The sequence below is a fragment of the Solanum dulcamara genome, chromosome 9 (genome assembly GCF_947179165.1).
Source record: "Solanum dulcamara chromosome 9, daSolDulc1.2, whole genome shotgun sequence".
NCBI classification, from domain to species: domain Eukaryota; kingdom Viridiplantae; phylum Streptophyta; class Magnoliopsida; order Solanales; family Solanaceae; genus Solanum; species Solanum dulcamara.
Window position 1 is genome coordinate 26,502,783 of NC_077245.1, and position 17,029 is coordinate 26,519,811.

General features: G+C 33.5%; 1 protein-coding gene across 1 annotated transcript; it reads right to left on the reverse strand.

The window, feature by feature from the left end:
• Positions 1-3,880: 3,880 nt before the first annotated feature.
• LOC129902172 (protein TIC 40, chloroplastic) lies at positions 3,881-16,754 on the reverse strand. The gene is made up of 14 exons (XM_055977247.1): positions 16,343-16,754; positions 12,269-12,383; positions 12,050-12,107; positions 11,933-11,950; positions 10,774-11,074; positions 9,454-9,548; positions 9,308-9,377; positions 7,949-8,027; positions 6,925-6,965; positions 6,419-6,464; positions 5,582-5,676; positions 4,882-4,985; positions 4,632-4,679; positions 3,881-4,299 (listed from the first exon to the last, which is right to left on the reverse strand). Exons 1-14 carry the CDS (start codon positions 16,536-16,538, stop codon positions 4,240-4,242), a joined length of 1,326 nt encoding a protein of 441 aa, XP_055833222.1. The 5' UTR covers positions 16,539-16,754; the 3' UTR covers positions 3,881-4,239.
• Positions 16,755-17,029: the final 275 nt, after the last annotated feature.

The window sequence follows — 17,029 nt, forward strand, 5'->3', positions numbered from 1 at the left end:
ATATTTGCACTTAAAATTTACTATGTGCATTACATTAATGATAGTTATCTTAATATTTAATTTTATACATAATATATTTATTATAAATTATTATTACACAATATTTGGGAAGAATTAGTATTGTAGATCACTTACAAAAAAAAAATTATACCTTTATTTTATAAGAGATCTTCGGTCTTACACCAAATCATATTTTGGTATAAAAATTGATGTTTTTCATCCTCCAACTCGACATTTAATTTCACATTATTATTCATCAATACTAGTTATATTCTTGACTATTATTATATAGCATTTTTAACATATTATAAATTGTATGCTTTTAATTAAGTTCCTACTATACCTAATTAGTTATCATGTAATGTCTTTGTAATAATAATTTTAGTGTATAAATATTTGTAAATTAATTTTCATATATACTATTTTTATAGAAAATATAAGCTAATTTTATTGTAAATTATAATTGTGTAAAAAAAAATAACCATCACAAAAAAATTTAAAATGCAAATATAGTATGTTATTAATACATAACACAATGTACTTTAAATAACATAGCAATAAAGTAGTGACTGACATCCATCAAAATTGAAAAATACAATATATTATATCATAATGTAATATTTATTTAATTGTATTTCATCAAAATTTGCTTGAAATTTATATTGTTTTAAAAAATTATGATATAAAATTATTTTATATTAAATGATTAAATAAGAAAAGAATATGAATTATATAGGGTGGGTGTAAAAAAAAAAAGAAGAAAGGATTTGTTTTATAAAATGAAAAATACTAATATAATGTCGAAGAGAGAAAAATATAAAAATATATTTTTTATAGTGTAAAATTTAGTGTAGTACACTAAAGTTGATTCACACTAAAATGTTGTGTTAACACCATTTTAATATAAAATTTGATGTTATGGAATGAAGATGGCCTAAAACAATGGATTATAGTCCAATCTATTCAACTTGATCCAATTTTGTTTTTATTTTTTGAGACGTAAAAACTACTCTGTTCCGAGAATATTAACTGAACTAATCTAGCTCAATATACAATGTTAATAAACACGACAGATCAATAAACGTTTTTGAGCCTTAACGTTTTTTTAGAATAACTCCAACATTAAACTGATCACGCATTATAGAAAATCCAAACATTTCAAAGTTATACATATTATAAAGTCTCATTAATTATTCACAACCAATAAGTGAAGAAATATGCCTTCGGCTTTTCCAACACAAATATCTCTTTCTGCCTCCTTTTTTTTTGGTTTAAAATGTTGCATAAACTCCGGTTCAATGCAACATTTTAGGAGGTGAGACAATATTACTGCATCCGCTACAATAAAACGAGTTTTTGAGTTCAATGGGAATTTTATGAGGAAGAAGATGGAGTTTACATGGGAATTTTGGGAAAAATTGGGTTGGATGAGTATCGTAAAAAAATATTGGATGGGCTATTTTAAAAGCCACGCGATAATTTCTCAATTAAAAATTTAAAAAAATGTATTTATAATTTATTAAATATTGGTTTGTTAAGCAAAAGGACATATGTGAGTCATTTATATAATAGTAAAGATATATGTGGGTCATTTTTAAACCTGCATATATCAATTTCAAATTACAAAATTCAGGAGTAAATTATGTCTCTTTCTCTAAAATAAATAGTCATAGGATTAGGAGTGGGTGTTCGGGCAATAAGAATTGGATATAAAAGTTATAGTTTGGTTATTTTTGATTTTCAGATCGAAGAAATTACAATTCAAATATAATTCGAACAAGTTTAAATTGAATTGGATTTTTTTAAATTCGATTTTGCATTAATAGTTAAATTTTAAATTTTGACATTGACCCTTAATGATAGGCCATAATAATTAACAACCTAATTATTTGAATGTATAACTTACTACATTAACAAAGATAAAGCTGCTCCATTCATCATGTCGTGTAATTCCATATTAAACTTAATATTATAATGAGTAGGGTTGTAGACTACGAATTTATTAGACCTTTAAAAACTGGACTTATTAGTATTGGACACATATAATAAATAGAAGGTATAAAAAAATTAGATTTTCGAATCTATTAAAATCTATATAGTAAATTTAATATCCAATCTGAAATTCATAAATTTGAAAATTAACATCCAAAATGCAATTCATAATTCAAAATTTCAAAGAAAATATTATAAAAATTCAAATTTGAATTTGAATTTCGAATTGGCTCAAACTAGGCTAACCCCTATCTAGGATAGAGACCTTACCATCATTGAGATTCACGGGTTGAATTTGGGCATGTTTAAGGGTTGGTTTGGGCTACCATAGCTCACGGGTCAAAATGGGCTGTTGCCCGAATCAGCCCATATGAAAATCATTTATGGAAAAAATGTTTGGATGAACACTTTTTAATAAATAATTAATAATTTTAGTAATGCTTTTTATTTATTATTATCTATAGCAATACATAGTAATATTATAATAAATTTATTATGTATTAAAAGTGAATGATGTATGCAATATAAATGTATTATAAGTGTTTTAAAATATATTATACTTAGTAAGAAATTGACGTAATATATTATAAGTGTATTAAAGTGTGATAAATGTATTATCCATGAATAAAACTTGCATTATATGTGTTCTATAAATTACTTTTGATAATATGTATTAAAATTGTATTATAAATGTATTTATAAGTATCGAATAAAAAAAGATGTTATTGCTATAAATGATAAATACTTTCTTAATATAGTATATTTATGTAAGTTTCCATCACTTAATGTCCAACCCGTTAGAAGTTGAGCGGGTTATACATTGTTGGGTCATTTTTGCCACCTTTACTCTTTTGTTTGTTTGTTTCATCGACTACATACTAGAAAATTTATTGACCCGTTAGGTAGCTCAAGTTGACCCGTTCAAAAGATGGGTTAGCTTGGATTACAATCCAAGTTGACCAGTAAAAAATAGAAAAAAGATATTTAATTACAAAAATATTTATGTCTTGTATATTAATTTAATCTATATTTTTAAATAATTATATATTATTCCACCATGTAATAATTTTATGCCAAATTTGTAGTGAAATACATTAAATATATCATTCCTTCAAAATAGTCTAAAATAGAGCCCTTATATATCTACCAACCTAATCACACTCCTAAATTATGCCTAAGTCCCAATCAATCAATTCTCCCTCCTTTTCCCTCTTCTCACTTGCATTAGCCTACCCTCTATCTCCTTCTCCCTCTCACCTTCTTCTTTAGATACTCACCACTATACGAATGAAAGCACTACACATTCGAATTTTGAGGTCTTTTCAACCAAACTAGATGAATGTCATTCTAATATTTTTTTATTTTAAAAAAAGATAAAGAGAAATAATAAATTAAAATAATATAAATATAAAAGAAATTAATAAAATAGGAAGAAACAAAAAAAATTAAAAAATAACCTTGTAATTACATCATGTTACTAGAAATTCTCACCTTCCCGAGAATTTGAGGGTGTAATTACTTCTTTCCAGTTACACTCTAATCCCTACTAAACAAACATTGTTTTAGTCACAAAAACATGCCAAAGTTTAATTACATCAGTTACACTCGATACCAATTATTGTGGTTTACTAAATTGGAGGCCTAAAAGGAGCAAGAAATTTGATCCAACTGACCGTAAGATATTTAAATTTCTGGTCGATTATGATACAATTTCCTTTTTAAAGATTTGTACATCGACGAAAACTTTGGGTCATCTTTTATGGGCTGTTACCCATCAACTCCATAATGAGGTATTTCATGACAAAAACAAAGAAAATTAACTTGAAGACTTTGTAGGAGGCAAGCAATGTGAAAAGATAACAAGAATCCGGCAAAATACTACAAGAAATGCTTGAAAGGTCCCCATCTAAGAAGGCATACCTCAAGATAGAAGAATAGAGCATTTTCATCAAATCATACAGTTGAATAAGCTTAAGTAACTTAAAACCTTAAAGAAACTGGCAAATTTACAGCTGAAGTTGGCATCTAAAGACTACTGGTAAGCCGAGGCAAGTATGTTAACATCCACAAAATTTGTGAAGGGCGATGAATTTATATAAAGGAGGCGACGTTTTCATGTGCTTTCGTTGCAACAGAGGATGCAAACTACACCTTATACCCCAACAGTTCAGACTGATACCTCACTCAAACAGAACAAAAATGACAAAGTGTGGTCACATAATAGCTGCGTAAGCAGGAATGAGAGAATCAAGGTGAACCTGACACTCCAGGGAATAGTTCTGATATTTTGTTGAAGACATCCATCACCTATAACCATATGTTCAACTATATGTATTAGGTATTTATCAAACATATATACACATACATGCAACATAACATGCAGTTGAAACCCTCTCTATTTAGTCCAGAATAATCCAAGTAATAACGAATATGTATACATTGAATTCATGCTAAACTGGGCAAACATAAGATGGAATAAAAATACAAATTTGAAGTGATCAAAACTGTCAAACTGACGCACTGCTGTAGAGTATCATGTAGTGAAGCAAAATGCAAGTAGTCAATAACAAGTACAGACTTCATACTCAACTTTAGATCGATATCAAGAAGACATTTTTCAGATGAAATTACATTCTTACCTCCTTGTCATTTTGATATTTTGCAATACTCAGTGGATTCTGAGAACACTGCAATAAGCATAAAAGTCGAGTGCATCAACATTTCAAGCAATAATAAATGTGTTGTATACTATAATTATTCAAATATATGCTCCTTGGAACTTCAACAAGAGGATATAATTGGTTTATTTTATTTTATTTATTTATTTATTTATTTATTTTTGGGGGGGGGGGGGGGGTGTATAATAGAGAGGGGGCAACAAGTGCATACATCCATGATGGCTGCTTGAACTCTTGGATTTTGGAAAGCCATAGCAACATCAGGATTAGCCATAATCTTCGAAATAACTTCCTCGGGAGTAAGCCCTATTTGATCTGCAACCATAAAAATAAATAAATAAACAAAGAAAAGTACAAATCATATCATTCAATAGTTTTGGCTATAGTAACTGTTTGTAGCATGAAAGGAGGTCCCCGTGACATGTTATAACTACAAAATTTTCTCCCTCCGTTCTCAATAACATTTACTAGTATTTCCCAATTCCCTTAACATGTGTACTCTGTAAGTTTGAAATTGTAAAAATGATGGGTCATGTTGGGCGGCTTGGTCTATGATACATTGTTTAGCACATCTTAGCCCAGATAAACTTTGGGCATGGTTGGGAATGACCCATTCATTGACCCGCCCAATTTTAACCCAAATCGCAATTTTGTTATATGTTGATGCTCAGTGGAATTCAGCTATTGTCACTTCGTTAATCAAATGGAGCTATCAAATCGCCCAAATTTATCCCTAATCACTTCGTTAATCAAATGGAGATATGAAAAATATATGTTGATGCTCAGTGGAATTCAGCTATTGTCTATGACCCTCTTATCCCCCCACCCTCCCTCTCCAGATTAGTGGGTGTGGATACTACTATTGTTGCAAATAGATCAGGAAAAGAACAATATAACTACTCTTAACTTACCAAATTGTTGCTTGATTTCAGGGCTGCTTAGATCAAAATTCTTCAAGGAATCCATCATGCGGTTGTCCCATTCTGGATTTCCACCCATGTTATTCCTGGGAGGGGGCAAATGATGAAAACCCTGATAAGTTTTTCATAGATGCAAAAGAGAAGTATTTAACACTAGAAATCCTCATCAACCATAAAATGGCAGATGACTCAACATCTCTGTTTCTTTCCATGTTCTCTTCTTTTCTTTTCAAAATTGAGCAAAGAACGACACCAAAAATGCGTAACTGCAAGTAGCTTGACAAGAGTAGGTAGTCCCACGAATATTTGATTCCAGACAGATAACTGATATCAGTTGACATTAGGTGTGTACTGAAGAATCATTTACAGCTTTGCATTGTTCTAATCTAAACTAGAAATGCAATTAGATGGACAAGAATCAACAAGATGAAAACTATCAATTAGGATCCAATTTATACCAGTGTCAAACATACATTGGAATGGAATATATTCTCATTCAAGATGAAATTTTTTTCCATATGCAGGCAGAAGAAAAAGTCAGGTCTCATTTGCACAAGTTCAAAAGGAACTGGTTACTCCAGTAAATAAAAAGTAGTCTGGAAGGGGGAAAATGAAGCAGTTCAGATACAGCAGAGTTGCACCAAGATATGTTTTCCTAGCACTTAAAGCAAGTTATAGGAACGGCATAAGTTTCTATCCAAAAGCCTTTGTGACACTGCTAATGGTAAAACTCAGTGGATGGCCGGGAAAGTAAATGATTACACAAGTAATGCATTTTGGCATGGAATATAGAAATATGCACTGGAGATACAATTGAAGCAGACTTACATCATGTCCTGCAACTGTTGACGGTATTGTGGATTTTGTAGCATCCCTGTGATAAAATTAGATGCAAGACCCTTTTAGTTTTATCTGATAGAGGAAGTAGATAAAAAAAATGTTTGAAAAACTTATAGCAATGAACCATAAAGGTAGTATAGTAGAGTCACAAGAAACCAGAATGACAAGTATCCCTGATAAGAAGAGGACAGGAATAAATAATTAATGGCATTTAACTCTTGTTCTTGAATCGTCCTACAACATAGCAATTCAGACAGAAACGGTCAATGATAAAAGAAGAAACAAATTTTACCCTAAAACCTGAACCATGAGTTGCCTAACCACATCTAATGCGAAAGAACACTAACAAGAAAATTTGCACAACTTAGCCAATTTATACTAGATTTACTTGTCAGCATTTACATCCTCCTAGAGATCCATCAGTAGTTAAAATTCAGAACAGGAGTACTGGGAAAGTTAGAATTCATAGAAAAGTGCATCAGATGACAGCTCACATTTAAATGTCGTAGGGTTCCTCATCTCCTCGGGTAGATAGCTGCACAAACACCGAATAAAAGGTATGGTTCTCGTCAAAATAAAGCACAACTAGTTTATACACAAACAATATGTCATATAAGAATGAGATGAAAGGTCTGCTTGTGGTCACAAGAAAAGCAAAATAGATTTAACATAAAAGAGAAATGTCACTTCACTTTGCAAGAAATACATAATTAGAACGTTTCCTTCCCCAAACTATAAAGAACTAGAATATGCAGTAGCAAACCCGTAAGTTATCTAGTAAACTTTAATGATGCATAAGAAAATTTTCAATAAGGACTATGCATCAGCCAATTAACTCGAAGTTACCTTAATTACACTTTTCTAGTCAATCTTAAAAGTCCATTCCACATCTTTATCATTTTCAACTAACAACCAACATCCATCTGAAATAATGTATAATGCTTAAAGTCCTATTCTGTTGAGTCCATCCAAAATCTTTTCTTAAAACGTCATTTAAGCATCCCAAATCTCATATAGTTCAATTTCTTCCATCTTTACCAAAGTAGTCTAGAGCACACTAAAAACTATTGATTGAACACAGTACTGATGGAATGATGTTTTCCCTGCAACGCCTTGGAGAGGTTCAAAAATAAATCTCAATAAAAGAATTTTGACTCTATTGGAAAAAAGGGCAGCCCGGTGCACTAAAGCTCCCGCTATGCGCGGGGTCCGGGGAAGGGCCTGACCACAAGGGTCTATTGTACGCAGCCTTACCTTGCATTTCTGCCAGAGGCTGTTTCCAAGGCTTGAACCCGTGACCTCCTGGTCACATGGCAGCAACTTTACCAGTTACTCCAAGGGTCTATTGGAAGTGCATTAAAATTTTATTTATAACAAAATACATAGTAACATGGTGTAACTGAAACTCGAGTGTCATTATTATAAATCAGAATGCTGAGTGATCTAGACATTAGCAAATATTCAAGATAACCCAACACAACTAGTAGAACATAACAGAAAAGGCACATGTGATCTTACGGGTAAACCATCTTCTGCACTGTTGGATCTTCCATCATTTTCTCCAGAGCATCCACTGACAATAGCGGATTGGATTTTCCTGTTCAAGAAAGCAGATCATACAAAATTACTTGTAGCTGAGAAGAAGAGAGCATGAAAGGCAATTTGTTTTTCCATAAAAAGAAAGCATGGAGGAAAATTAGGCCAAAGTAAAGTTTCACCAACATTTTACTGATAAACAGACATGACCAACAAAGCTGGAGTTATCGCTCAAAACCTCCAAACTCAAAACAAGTTAATGGACACATAATTCCATGGGATCTGTAAGAAATAGGTCATTCTTCCATAAAACATGCCCGTTAGAGAACTTAGCATTCCTTAGGATGTAGGCAGTTCTATTCAGGTTCCCACAGGACACAATATTCGGGTCATTACAGTCACACCTTCTGATCAGGATGTTCATCCTTCTTTTCTGAACTCTCATTTGCATGTATCTCATACAACATGGATTATTAACTTGCAAGTTTTTAAACACTTCTAAATTTTATTTGTACCTAGATATGATTGTACATTACAATGATCATGAGGCCTTTAGCCTTTATTGGACTCAAAGGATAACATTGAAAACACAAAAAGTACTAAAATTATGCCAGTGCTTGAAGTCTCGCACCATGGAGATTCACCAAAATACCACTACGTACCTATACTGGCCTAATGCTACAAACATACTGCAATTGCACAAGAAACTGGCCTTTCTCCCCATTTTTTCCTAAATAGAAAAAGACCCCAGAATGGATTTTTCCAACCACATTATGGAACATACAACCTCATTCATTTTGTCAAGGCATAAGTAGAGAGTGGACATTATGCACTTCATAGTTTAACCACCTTCGGCATTGTTCACAGCTTAGCACATCCTCCAAACCACCCTATAGACTAAAAGGGAGGATCTATGTAGCTATGAAGTATATCCATCTTTATTTATTGTTTTGACAATGGTAACAGTTTCTGTATCTATTATAAACCAAAGGAAATCATATTTACAAGAGTATTCTATGGTCTACTGTCCTGTGACTATAGAGAATCTAAAACATCAATAATAGAGACAGTATCATTGGAATACAACTGGTTACACCAAAAACATAAGGTCAAAATACAATTCAATTTGACTTTCTATTGCAAGATAATAAGTATGTCCATCTTTTATCTATTGCGAGATTCTTTAACTCAAATACAAATAGTGAATTGACAAAGAAAAAAAGAGGAAAATAACCAATAGAAACACGAGTAAGAAGATAGGAATATGCATCCAATCCTGATGCTTAATGTTATTCGTCGTACAATAGCTATGCCATAAGAGCTGACGAGCAAGTGATTTACCAGTTGATGAGCTACTGTCAGCTGTATTTGGACCAAATCCAGACTGTGAAGCAGCTCCATTTTGAGTTACCTAATATAGATTCAAAAAATATTATTGAACTGCAATTGTTAGACACCATATTCCGAGATAATAGCTACTCACTGACCTGATCAACAGTTACCGAAGCTGTCTCAGTTGAGTCCTTAAAATTTTCAAAAGCACCCTTCTGGAATGTTTCATGAGGAGAAATGTCAACAAAAGCTGCAAAGATTTTTATTCACAGATTTAATATCATAAGTTCATAACGAGAAAATCCAAATATTTTTATAAGAGTAATTCAAAGTGTATCACTCTCTCAAAAAGGTGGTTCTAACTTGAGAAGCATAATCATTTTTGTAATTATGGATAAAACATAAGTGAACTCCTCTGATATTATTAAAACTGCTCTGGTTCCCCACTACAACAAAACCCAGGTATCTATTCTACTGGTCCACAATGGTTGTTAGCATTTAAAAAAGATGTCAAAGGAGGATACAAGTTACAAAATCTGCTTTGTTTCCGCAAAGCATCCTACTTCTTTTTTGAGGAGATCGTTATTCTAGGATATTAGTGGAGTCTAAAATTTGGCTCTGGTCAGGGACTGTTTCGGAAGGCAGGCCAGTAATCTATTTGATTAACAAAAGAAAAAAAACTTTTGATGATTGAGGCACAAATTAAAAAAAAATGTAAATACTTGAAACGAATTAACCTCAAAGAAATTGAAATGGTACCTTCCTCCTGCTCATTCCTTTCATTTTAAATGGGGCTTCCCTGCACTTCGATGTAGAGCTTTTCTCCCAAACCAACCTTCCCCTCCCCATTGTCAGCAAGGGGTTCTAGTAATACATGAGGAGGTTAGATTTCTAGGGCTATGTAGGATCAACATGGCTACGGCTTAGGAGGGATACCCTTTTTTTATTCAAACTTATGGGGGACACCCTTGCAGAGTGCCAGCATAGCAATAATGTGCGATAGTGACTTCATCATGAAAAAGATTGCAAGTGGTTTTGGGGTGAGAAAATACTTGGAAAATAAGAAAGAACGGAAAAGATGAATTTCCATTTAAAAGTTCAGAAGTTCACAATGATCACATCATGACACTCCAGATTCCTTCAAGAATGTGCTGTAGTTGTCTTGATGTTCTGGCAATTTTAAGATCAATGGCTAAATTGCTTAATCTTAAAATTTAATGGCGAACTCACTCATTTAAGATAGTTTAATAGTCTCACTGATATACTCTAATATCCTTCAGTTTAACGAGACAAATCAACGTTAAGGGTGATCAAAACTTGGCAAATACAAGGTCTATTCAAGGGTAAATGTCAAGAGGCTTTCGATGAATCTGCCTTCTTGCTAGATTTGCTGTTTTCCTATATGAAAAGAAAAAACAAACAAACAAGCACTAGAAGCAAATATTAATGATATTTCGAGTGCAATCATTATGTACCATTTTTCTTTGGCTCCGTTTCAGCTTCTGTATCATTTTTGACTTTGACAGTTGGAGGCTCCTCCACTTTAGTTGCGGATACATCAACAGTCACCGGCTGAGGTGCAAATGAAGATGATGGTGTAGATGAGGTAGATGCAGTAGGTGGTGGAGGTGATGAACTAGCTTGACTTGACACTGGAGGTGGTGGGAATGGAAAAGGAAAAGGTGACCCAGGGGAAAAGGCAGTGTTGCTAAATTGACTATTCTGGTTATTCATTTGTCCCATCATTGTTTTGAATGCTTGCTGCATAGCGTACTTCTGGAAGCATGGGAAAACAACATGCAGAAATAGTTAAGACACATATGAAGGGTCAGGCTTTATCGAATTTCTGTAGCTGCACTCAGTGGCCTCCACATAGGAAACTAAGAAATATATTCATGTATGATTAAAAACCAAAACATTTGAAGCATGAAGAATATGAAGTTTAAAACACGATTTTCTGCCATAAAGAATAAAAAAGAAGCATCGAAACAAGCAATCTGATTTTAAATTTTCCTGAGAAACTATTGTATCGATAATTCAGACCGACTCTTTAGCAGAAAAAAATAGTTGTTTAAAAGGAGGAAAGCCACTGAATTTATCTTTAAGCTCGCAGAAATCAAGAAGAAAGAAATCAACTAAATGTAACAGCAAGAGTTAGGACTCTAAAAGAAAAGATAAGTATAGCAAAAATAGTTAAAAATAAATAAGGATATGGTTTCTCAATAACAGATTGTGAACACCTAGCATGATTTTAATCAGTCAAACTTGAAAGCATATTCCACATGTGAGGCCCTAGTTCATTTCAGGATTATTCTAGGTTAAAATGCTCATCATTATTAATTTTGTAATTACAGAAACCATCAACTAATGCATGGTCATTCTTGTCTTCCTTATCTGCTCTTCGTTGGTCCCTTTTTCATAATGTGTGGTCAATCCTCTTAACACTACTGCTCATAACAAACGAGGTATGTCCCATCATGTGCATCTCATAATATCGATAAGTTCAAATTCATATTTTTTGAAAAGTCTAAATTCTCTTAGCCGCAACTCTGATAGCAGCGCTATAAGAAACAGAGTGAGACAAGCATCAAATTCATGCAAACTTTAATTACACCTCATTTAAGAAGTACTTGCCTTTAGGTATGAAGCCACCTGCAATATATTCAGAAAAACCAGTGAAAAGTAAAGAGTTAGTAAACAAAGAATGAAACAAGAGTGTAACCAATAAAATCAAAAAATTCTCCTTCTCACCCATGAGAAAAGTGCTGAAAGCCCAACACCAACTCCAATCCAAAACAGAGGAGACCCCCTATAGACGACAAATAACAACAAAAAAGTAAACAAATCAAGAGATGTTAATTGATAATGCAGATACAAACACAATAAGAGAAACAAGTAAAGCGAGAAACTGATAGGATAGGTTATATACAAGATGAAACAAATTAAATGGGAAATAATGCAAATTATTACACTTGAGATGGCGGTGATGGAGCTGAAAATTGTGGTTTTACACCAACTGAAGAAGTCTGTTGGCCACCTGAAGTTGTAGTACTAGCAAAAGAATCCCTCCCTAATTTTCCCAGCACTGCATAGAGCACGTTGAAAGAAAGGCTAAACAGCAGCATAATTATTAGCAAGAATATAACAATGGATCACTAAATGATATGATGTATAAGAAACTTGGGACAAGAGAAGTGCCTACATCCAGGAAAAAGTGGTTTTACCCTTCAAGATATAGCAATTTTATGTATAATCCGTTCCATTCCAACAACACAGGCTTTTTCTAATTTGGCGTCTAGCCAGATATAAAGCATACCAAATTTGTAGAAGCAACAACTACAGAGAAATTTTCTCGTTACCCATGTAAACATGATGTAAATGAATTTAAAGAACAAGAACCATCCAATAATTTATTCAATTATTTATTTGATCCGGTATAATTTTATTGATAATGAAAAAACTCCTGTATAGAGGTACTTCCAAAACTAGAGAATCAACAAAAGATATGACTCACTACGAAAGACAACCATTATTCTACAGTAGGAACCTTCATGGATGCACCAAGAGGAAATCAAAAGCAGGAAGTTATCCTTCAGATGTACAAAGTCGAGCCTTTCCTTTCAAAAATCTCCTACCTCTTTCCCACAATACTATCCACACAAGTACTATTGGAGATAAATCCCACATTTGGCATCTTCTTTACATTTCTTAAAGCCCAACTAAATAATGCATCCTTCACAGTACCAGCATGGTTCATTGTATCCCAAACCATCTAAAAAGCTCCCACAAACCTAATGCTAATTAGCATTGTGGTAAGAGATGACACATGTCCTACACAACGGTTTACACATGAAGCATTAACTAACATAAGAAATCAGAATCGCATCCCTCGATGCAATCTAAGAAAAAAAAACGCGCATTTCCAAGTGCTCTAGGGGTCCAAACTGATAGATGAGGGAAATCCAACTTTGCTCTAGTTAGCACCTTACAATAGTAACTTTTCACTGAAAATAGTCTGCTGCTCTCTCACACCCAATAGTCATTGCTCTCTACGGGTAAAATTTGTTTATAAAACATTTCAAGTAGACTTTGGAACTCTACTATGTCCCAATCCCGAAAGTTCCTTCATATATTTGTGATCCCAAAAAACACTCGCATCATGTGATCTTAGAACTTGATGTAGTATCATCTCTTTTTAGCATAAAATATTCTAGATGTTTGGAAAAGTGATCCTTAACATGTTATCCTCACACCAGCTGTCCCGCCAAAAAACTACCCTTTCATCCATCCCCCACCCGGAAAGAGATTCTAAACTCTTCCCTTCCCAGTATAATGTTCCTCCAAAGAGTGCATACCTAAAAGGATTCATGATGTTTCTTGTTCTCCACCCCCAACCGCCCTCTCAATGATGTCATTTCTTTTGTGACCCTAGGAATAATTAGGAGGATAGCTACAGCTCTTGAAGTCTACCCCGGACGTGCTTCTTAATTCATCCATTTAGGTTTGCTATCACCTCTCCATAGTACATGTTCCTTTATCCTAAGTCTCCACGGCCATTTCCCTTGCAAGGCCTTGGTAAAAACGCGAAGATCTTCCTTTCCTCTTTTGACAAATATCTATTTTTCCAATCTGCAAATCTTTTCTCTACATTTATCCTATAATATATTTTGGGAACAATATCTTATCAAGAAACTCAAGCTTGGCAACTGCATCAGGCCATCAGTAACTTTTCCTGACATAAAGCCATACTACACATTGGGACCATTCTTCAACAAATTAAAACAATCAATTTCCAAATTACACATTTCTAAATGGTACATTAGATTTTTGATATGCTTAACCACTTTGAGCCCTTAACTAAAGTTACTAGTCAACATAATATGTTCTGCTTGTAATATTTTAGAGAATACTTTTATATTTTAGGCCTTCTCTCATCTTTTTTCCCTTTATCCAAATGCAAGGCATATAAATACCTACATGAACTGCACTAGATGGACTTTTGGCTGGGTTGCATGCCTCTCAAAATATAAGCCCCTATAGGCATGATATCATTGGGGTATATTATTACCAACCGGCAACAGCACAAAACTCGAGACTGAGTTTACATCAATTGAGAGCAAGATAATGAAGACACAACCAAAAGTAGGATAATATTTCATCCTAGGGATTTGTCACTTTTAGCATATTTTTGGTCGTTTTAGATTTACATTTATGTATTGTTTCATCCCCAGGCCTTTAGTCTAGTAGTGAGAGCAACTTGTGATGTGTGGGTTAGGCACACGTAACGGATCCGAATCTTGTAGTACACAAAAGCCTGGTATTTAAGCGGAGAAGGGCGGGGGGTCCATTATCCACCAAGTTTCGAACAGTGCACCATTGGTAGGGATCTCTCAGTTATCAAACAAAAAGAAAAGATTTATGTATTGTTCTTCTTAGTAAGCTATCTGAGGTTTAGGCCACCATATTAAGCTTCCATAGCTATGCGATTTCGAGTATTTAGGTGTGCTGCAGTGAATTTCATGAAATATAGACAATTCATCCATAGGTCAGCTAACCAATGTTTTTCTTCGTCGTTTTCAGTTCTACTTGCCTTATAAATCAGCATGTAACAGTTAATTATTTTTAGATGGAGCATGTAACAGTTAGGATCTTATCAATTCTAAAATGAATCCAAAAGCTGGCAACATAGAGATACCTATGTAATATTTCCAGTAAAATGAATTATATTAGCATACATGTGATCTTTCGATACATTGATATCATTAACCAGTACAAGCTACCATTTACGGAAGCACCCACATTAACCTCATCAATAGATTTCTTCAAATCAGTCACCATGTTCTTGATGTCATCCTCAACTCATTAATCAGAAGACATCACCTAAACCATGAGTACCAAAAGTCTTCATTTGCATAATACTTGATTTGAATTAGACAGCACAGGTAGTAATTTTTACCATCTACCTGTCAACACAGTCAAAAGTTGCAAAAGTTTTTTTTACTTTTGTAACATATCAGCCTATATAGTTACCTCACAAACATAACAACCTTTCTGAATCCTATACAAAATACAGGACTAACTTAAAATCCATTAGCATCTGGACAAAAAGAATTATCATTAAGTTTATCCATCCCTCTGTTCTTCACATCAAAGTTCACCGCAGGAGACTTGTTTCACTAATTGAAAACAATATCAACAAAGTGTCCTACCCAACCAAATGGCAAACATATGCACAAGAAAACAGCTCCACACAAGAGACAACCAGCAGAATCTCAGCCCTCACAAAAACAACTCTCACTTTAAACAATTCCACACGGACATCCATTCACTTATTTTAGTATGAACAAATTGGTATTTATACCTACCAACAAGCAAACAAATCAAGAAACATTTTAATACTGAAATTTTCAAAAACATCTCTTTAAAGATTACTTCTGTTAACACTGAATTTCTTGTTTGAGATGCAGCCAAGCTTCAGACAAATAAAAAAAAGGACTCTTAGTCCTATAGAAACAGAAAAATTAACATCATACAAACTCAGCCTAGTGCACTCCCTAACAAGTAAATATATCTAGAAACAACTCTTAGAACTATAGAGCAAAAGAACAAATCTACTCTTTCAGTGATGAATCAGATATACAATACACATCCAAAGAGGAGACTAAGGGATAGAGAATAAGAATACAGAGCACTTCACATAACCAACAAAATGTGAAACAACTCTAGGCACCATAATTCAGAAATTCTCTTCAAAGACTAGTCCTCACAGGAATTAATTTCTACCATAATATGCAATCAAGTTTCAGAGAAAAACAGAATTCATTAAAAGATTCAATTTTACATGAAGAGAAATCAGAAGTGCAGTTTCCAACTACTAAATAAGCAAGAAAATAACTCACAAACCACAATTTGAAAAATTATCTTCAAGGACAGCTAATTATGGGTAATGAATTCTACTTTGCGATGAATTGAAGCTTCAAATAAAACACAGAACACATTTAAGAGAAGAAGACATTGAGAACTAGAGAAAAGAGTTGAAAGTACCAATCTTTTTAGTAAGCCTTGGACCCTGAAAGCAAGATATCACTTCAAAACAAGTTGTGGGTCTGACAATTCTTCCATTCTTGTAGGGTCTTTTGGGTAGATGAGGAAGGCCAAAGAAGGGTTTGCTGGAAATTACTGGGTTTGAAGAGACACCCAATACCACTTTAGGTGAAGAAACTATACCTAAGTTCTCCATCACCTTGAACAATACACCAACTTTTTTTGCTGATACTTCACCTTATTAGTGAAGAAGAAGATCAGAACTGCAAAAGGGTCTCTCCTTTTTCGCTTATTTTTTGAGGTTTCCAAAGAAGAGTTAAGTGTGATATCGGCTGGAGAAGATTTATGAATTGAAAATGGAGCGGGTTATATGGATAGGTTTCGTAGCATCTTTCCGCCCCACCATAATGTTTAAAGTTGAGACACGGAAAGTTCAAGTTGAAAAAATTGTTAATCCTTTTTCCTTATTAACTAGTTTTTTTATTTGGCTAGGTTGATTCAATATTTTCATTAGAGTTCGATTTTTGGGACTGTTGATTTTTTTGGGATAAAATCAACTATTTCAATACTTTTTACATAAAAAATAATTATATAATTGAATAGTGAAAAATTGGGTCAGGCTAGTGGTTGTTCCCAGAATTAAATGAAAAGTAACTAAAGCTAAAAACATAATATTCACAATGAAGT

What these genes read in the sequence shown, in the direction of transcription:
- LOC129902172 (XM_055977247.1), bottom strand. Translation starts at nt 16,538, where the DNA reads ATGGAGAACTTAGGTATAGTTTCTTCACCTAAAGTGGTATTGGGTGTC. An exon ending in GTGCAGAAGATGGTTTACCC is followed by an intron (nt 6,966 to 7,948) that starts GTAAGATCACAT and finishes GTGTTTGTGCAG; the next exon opens with CTATCTACCCGAGGAGATGA. An exon ending in CAACAGTTGCAGGACATGAT is followed by an intron (nt 5,677 to 6,418) that starts GTAAGTCTGCTT and finishes GCCCCCTCCCAG; the next exon opens with GAATAACATGGGTGGAAATC.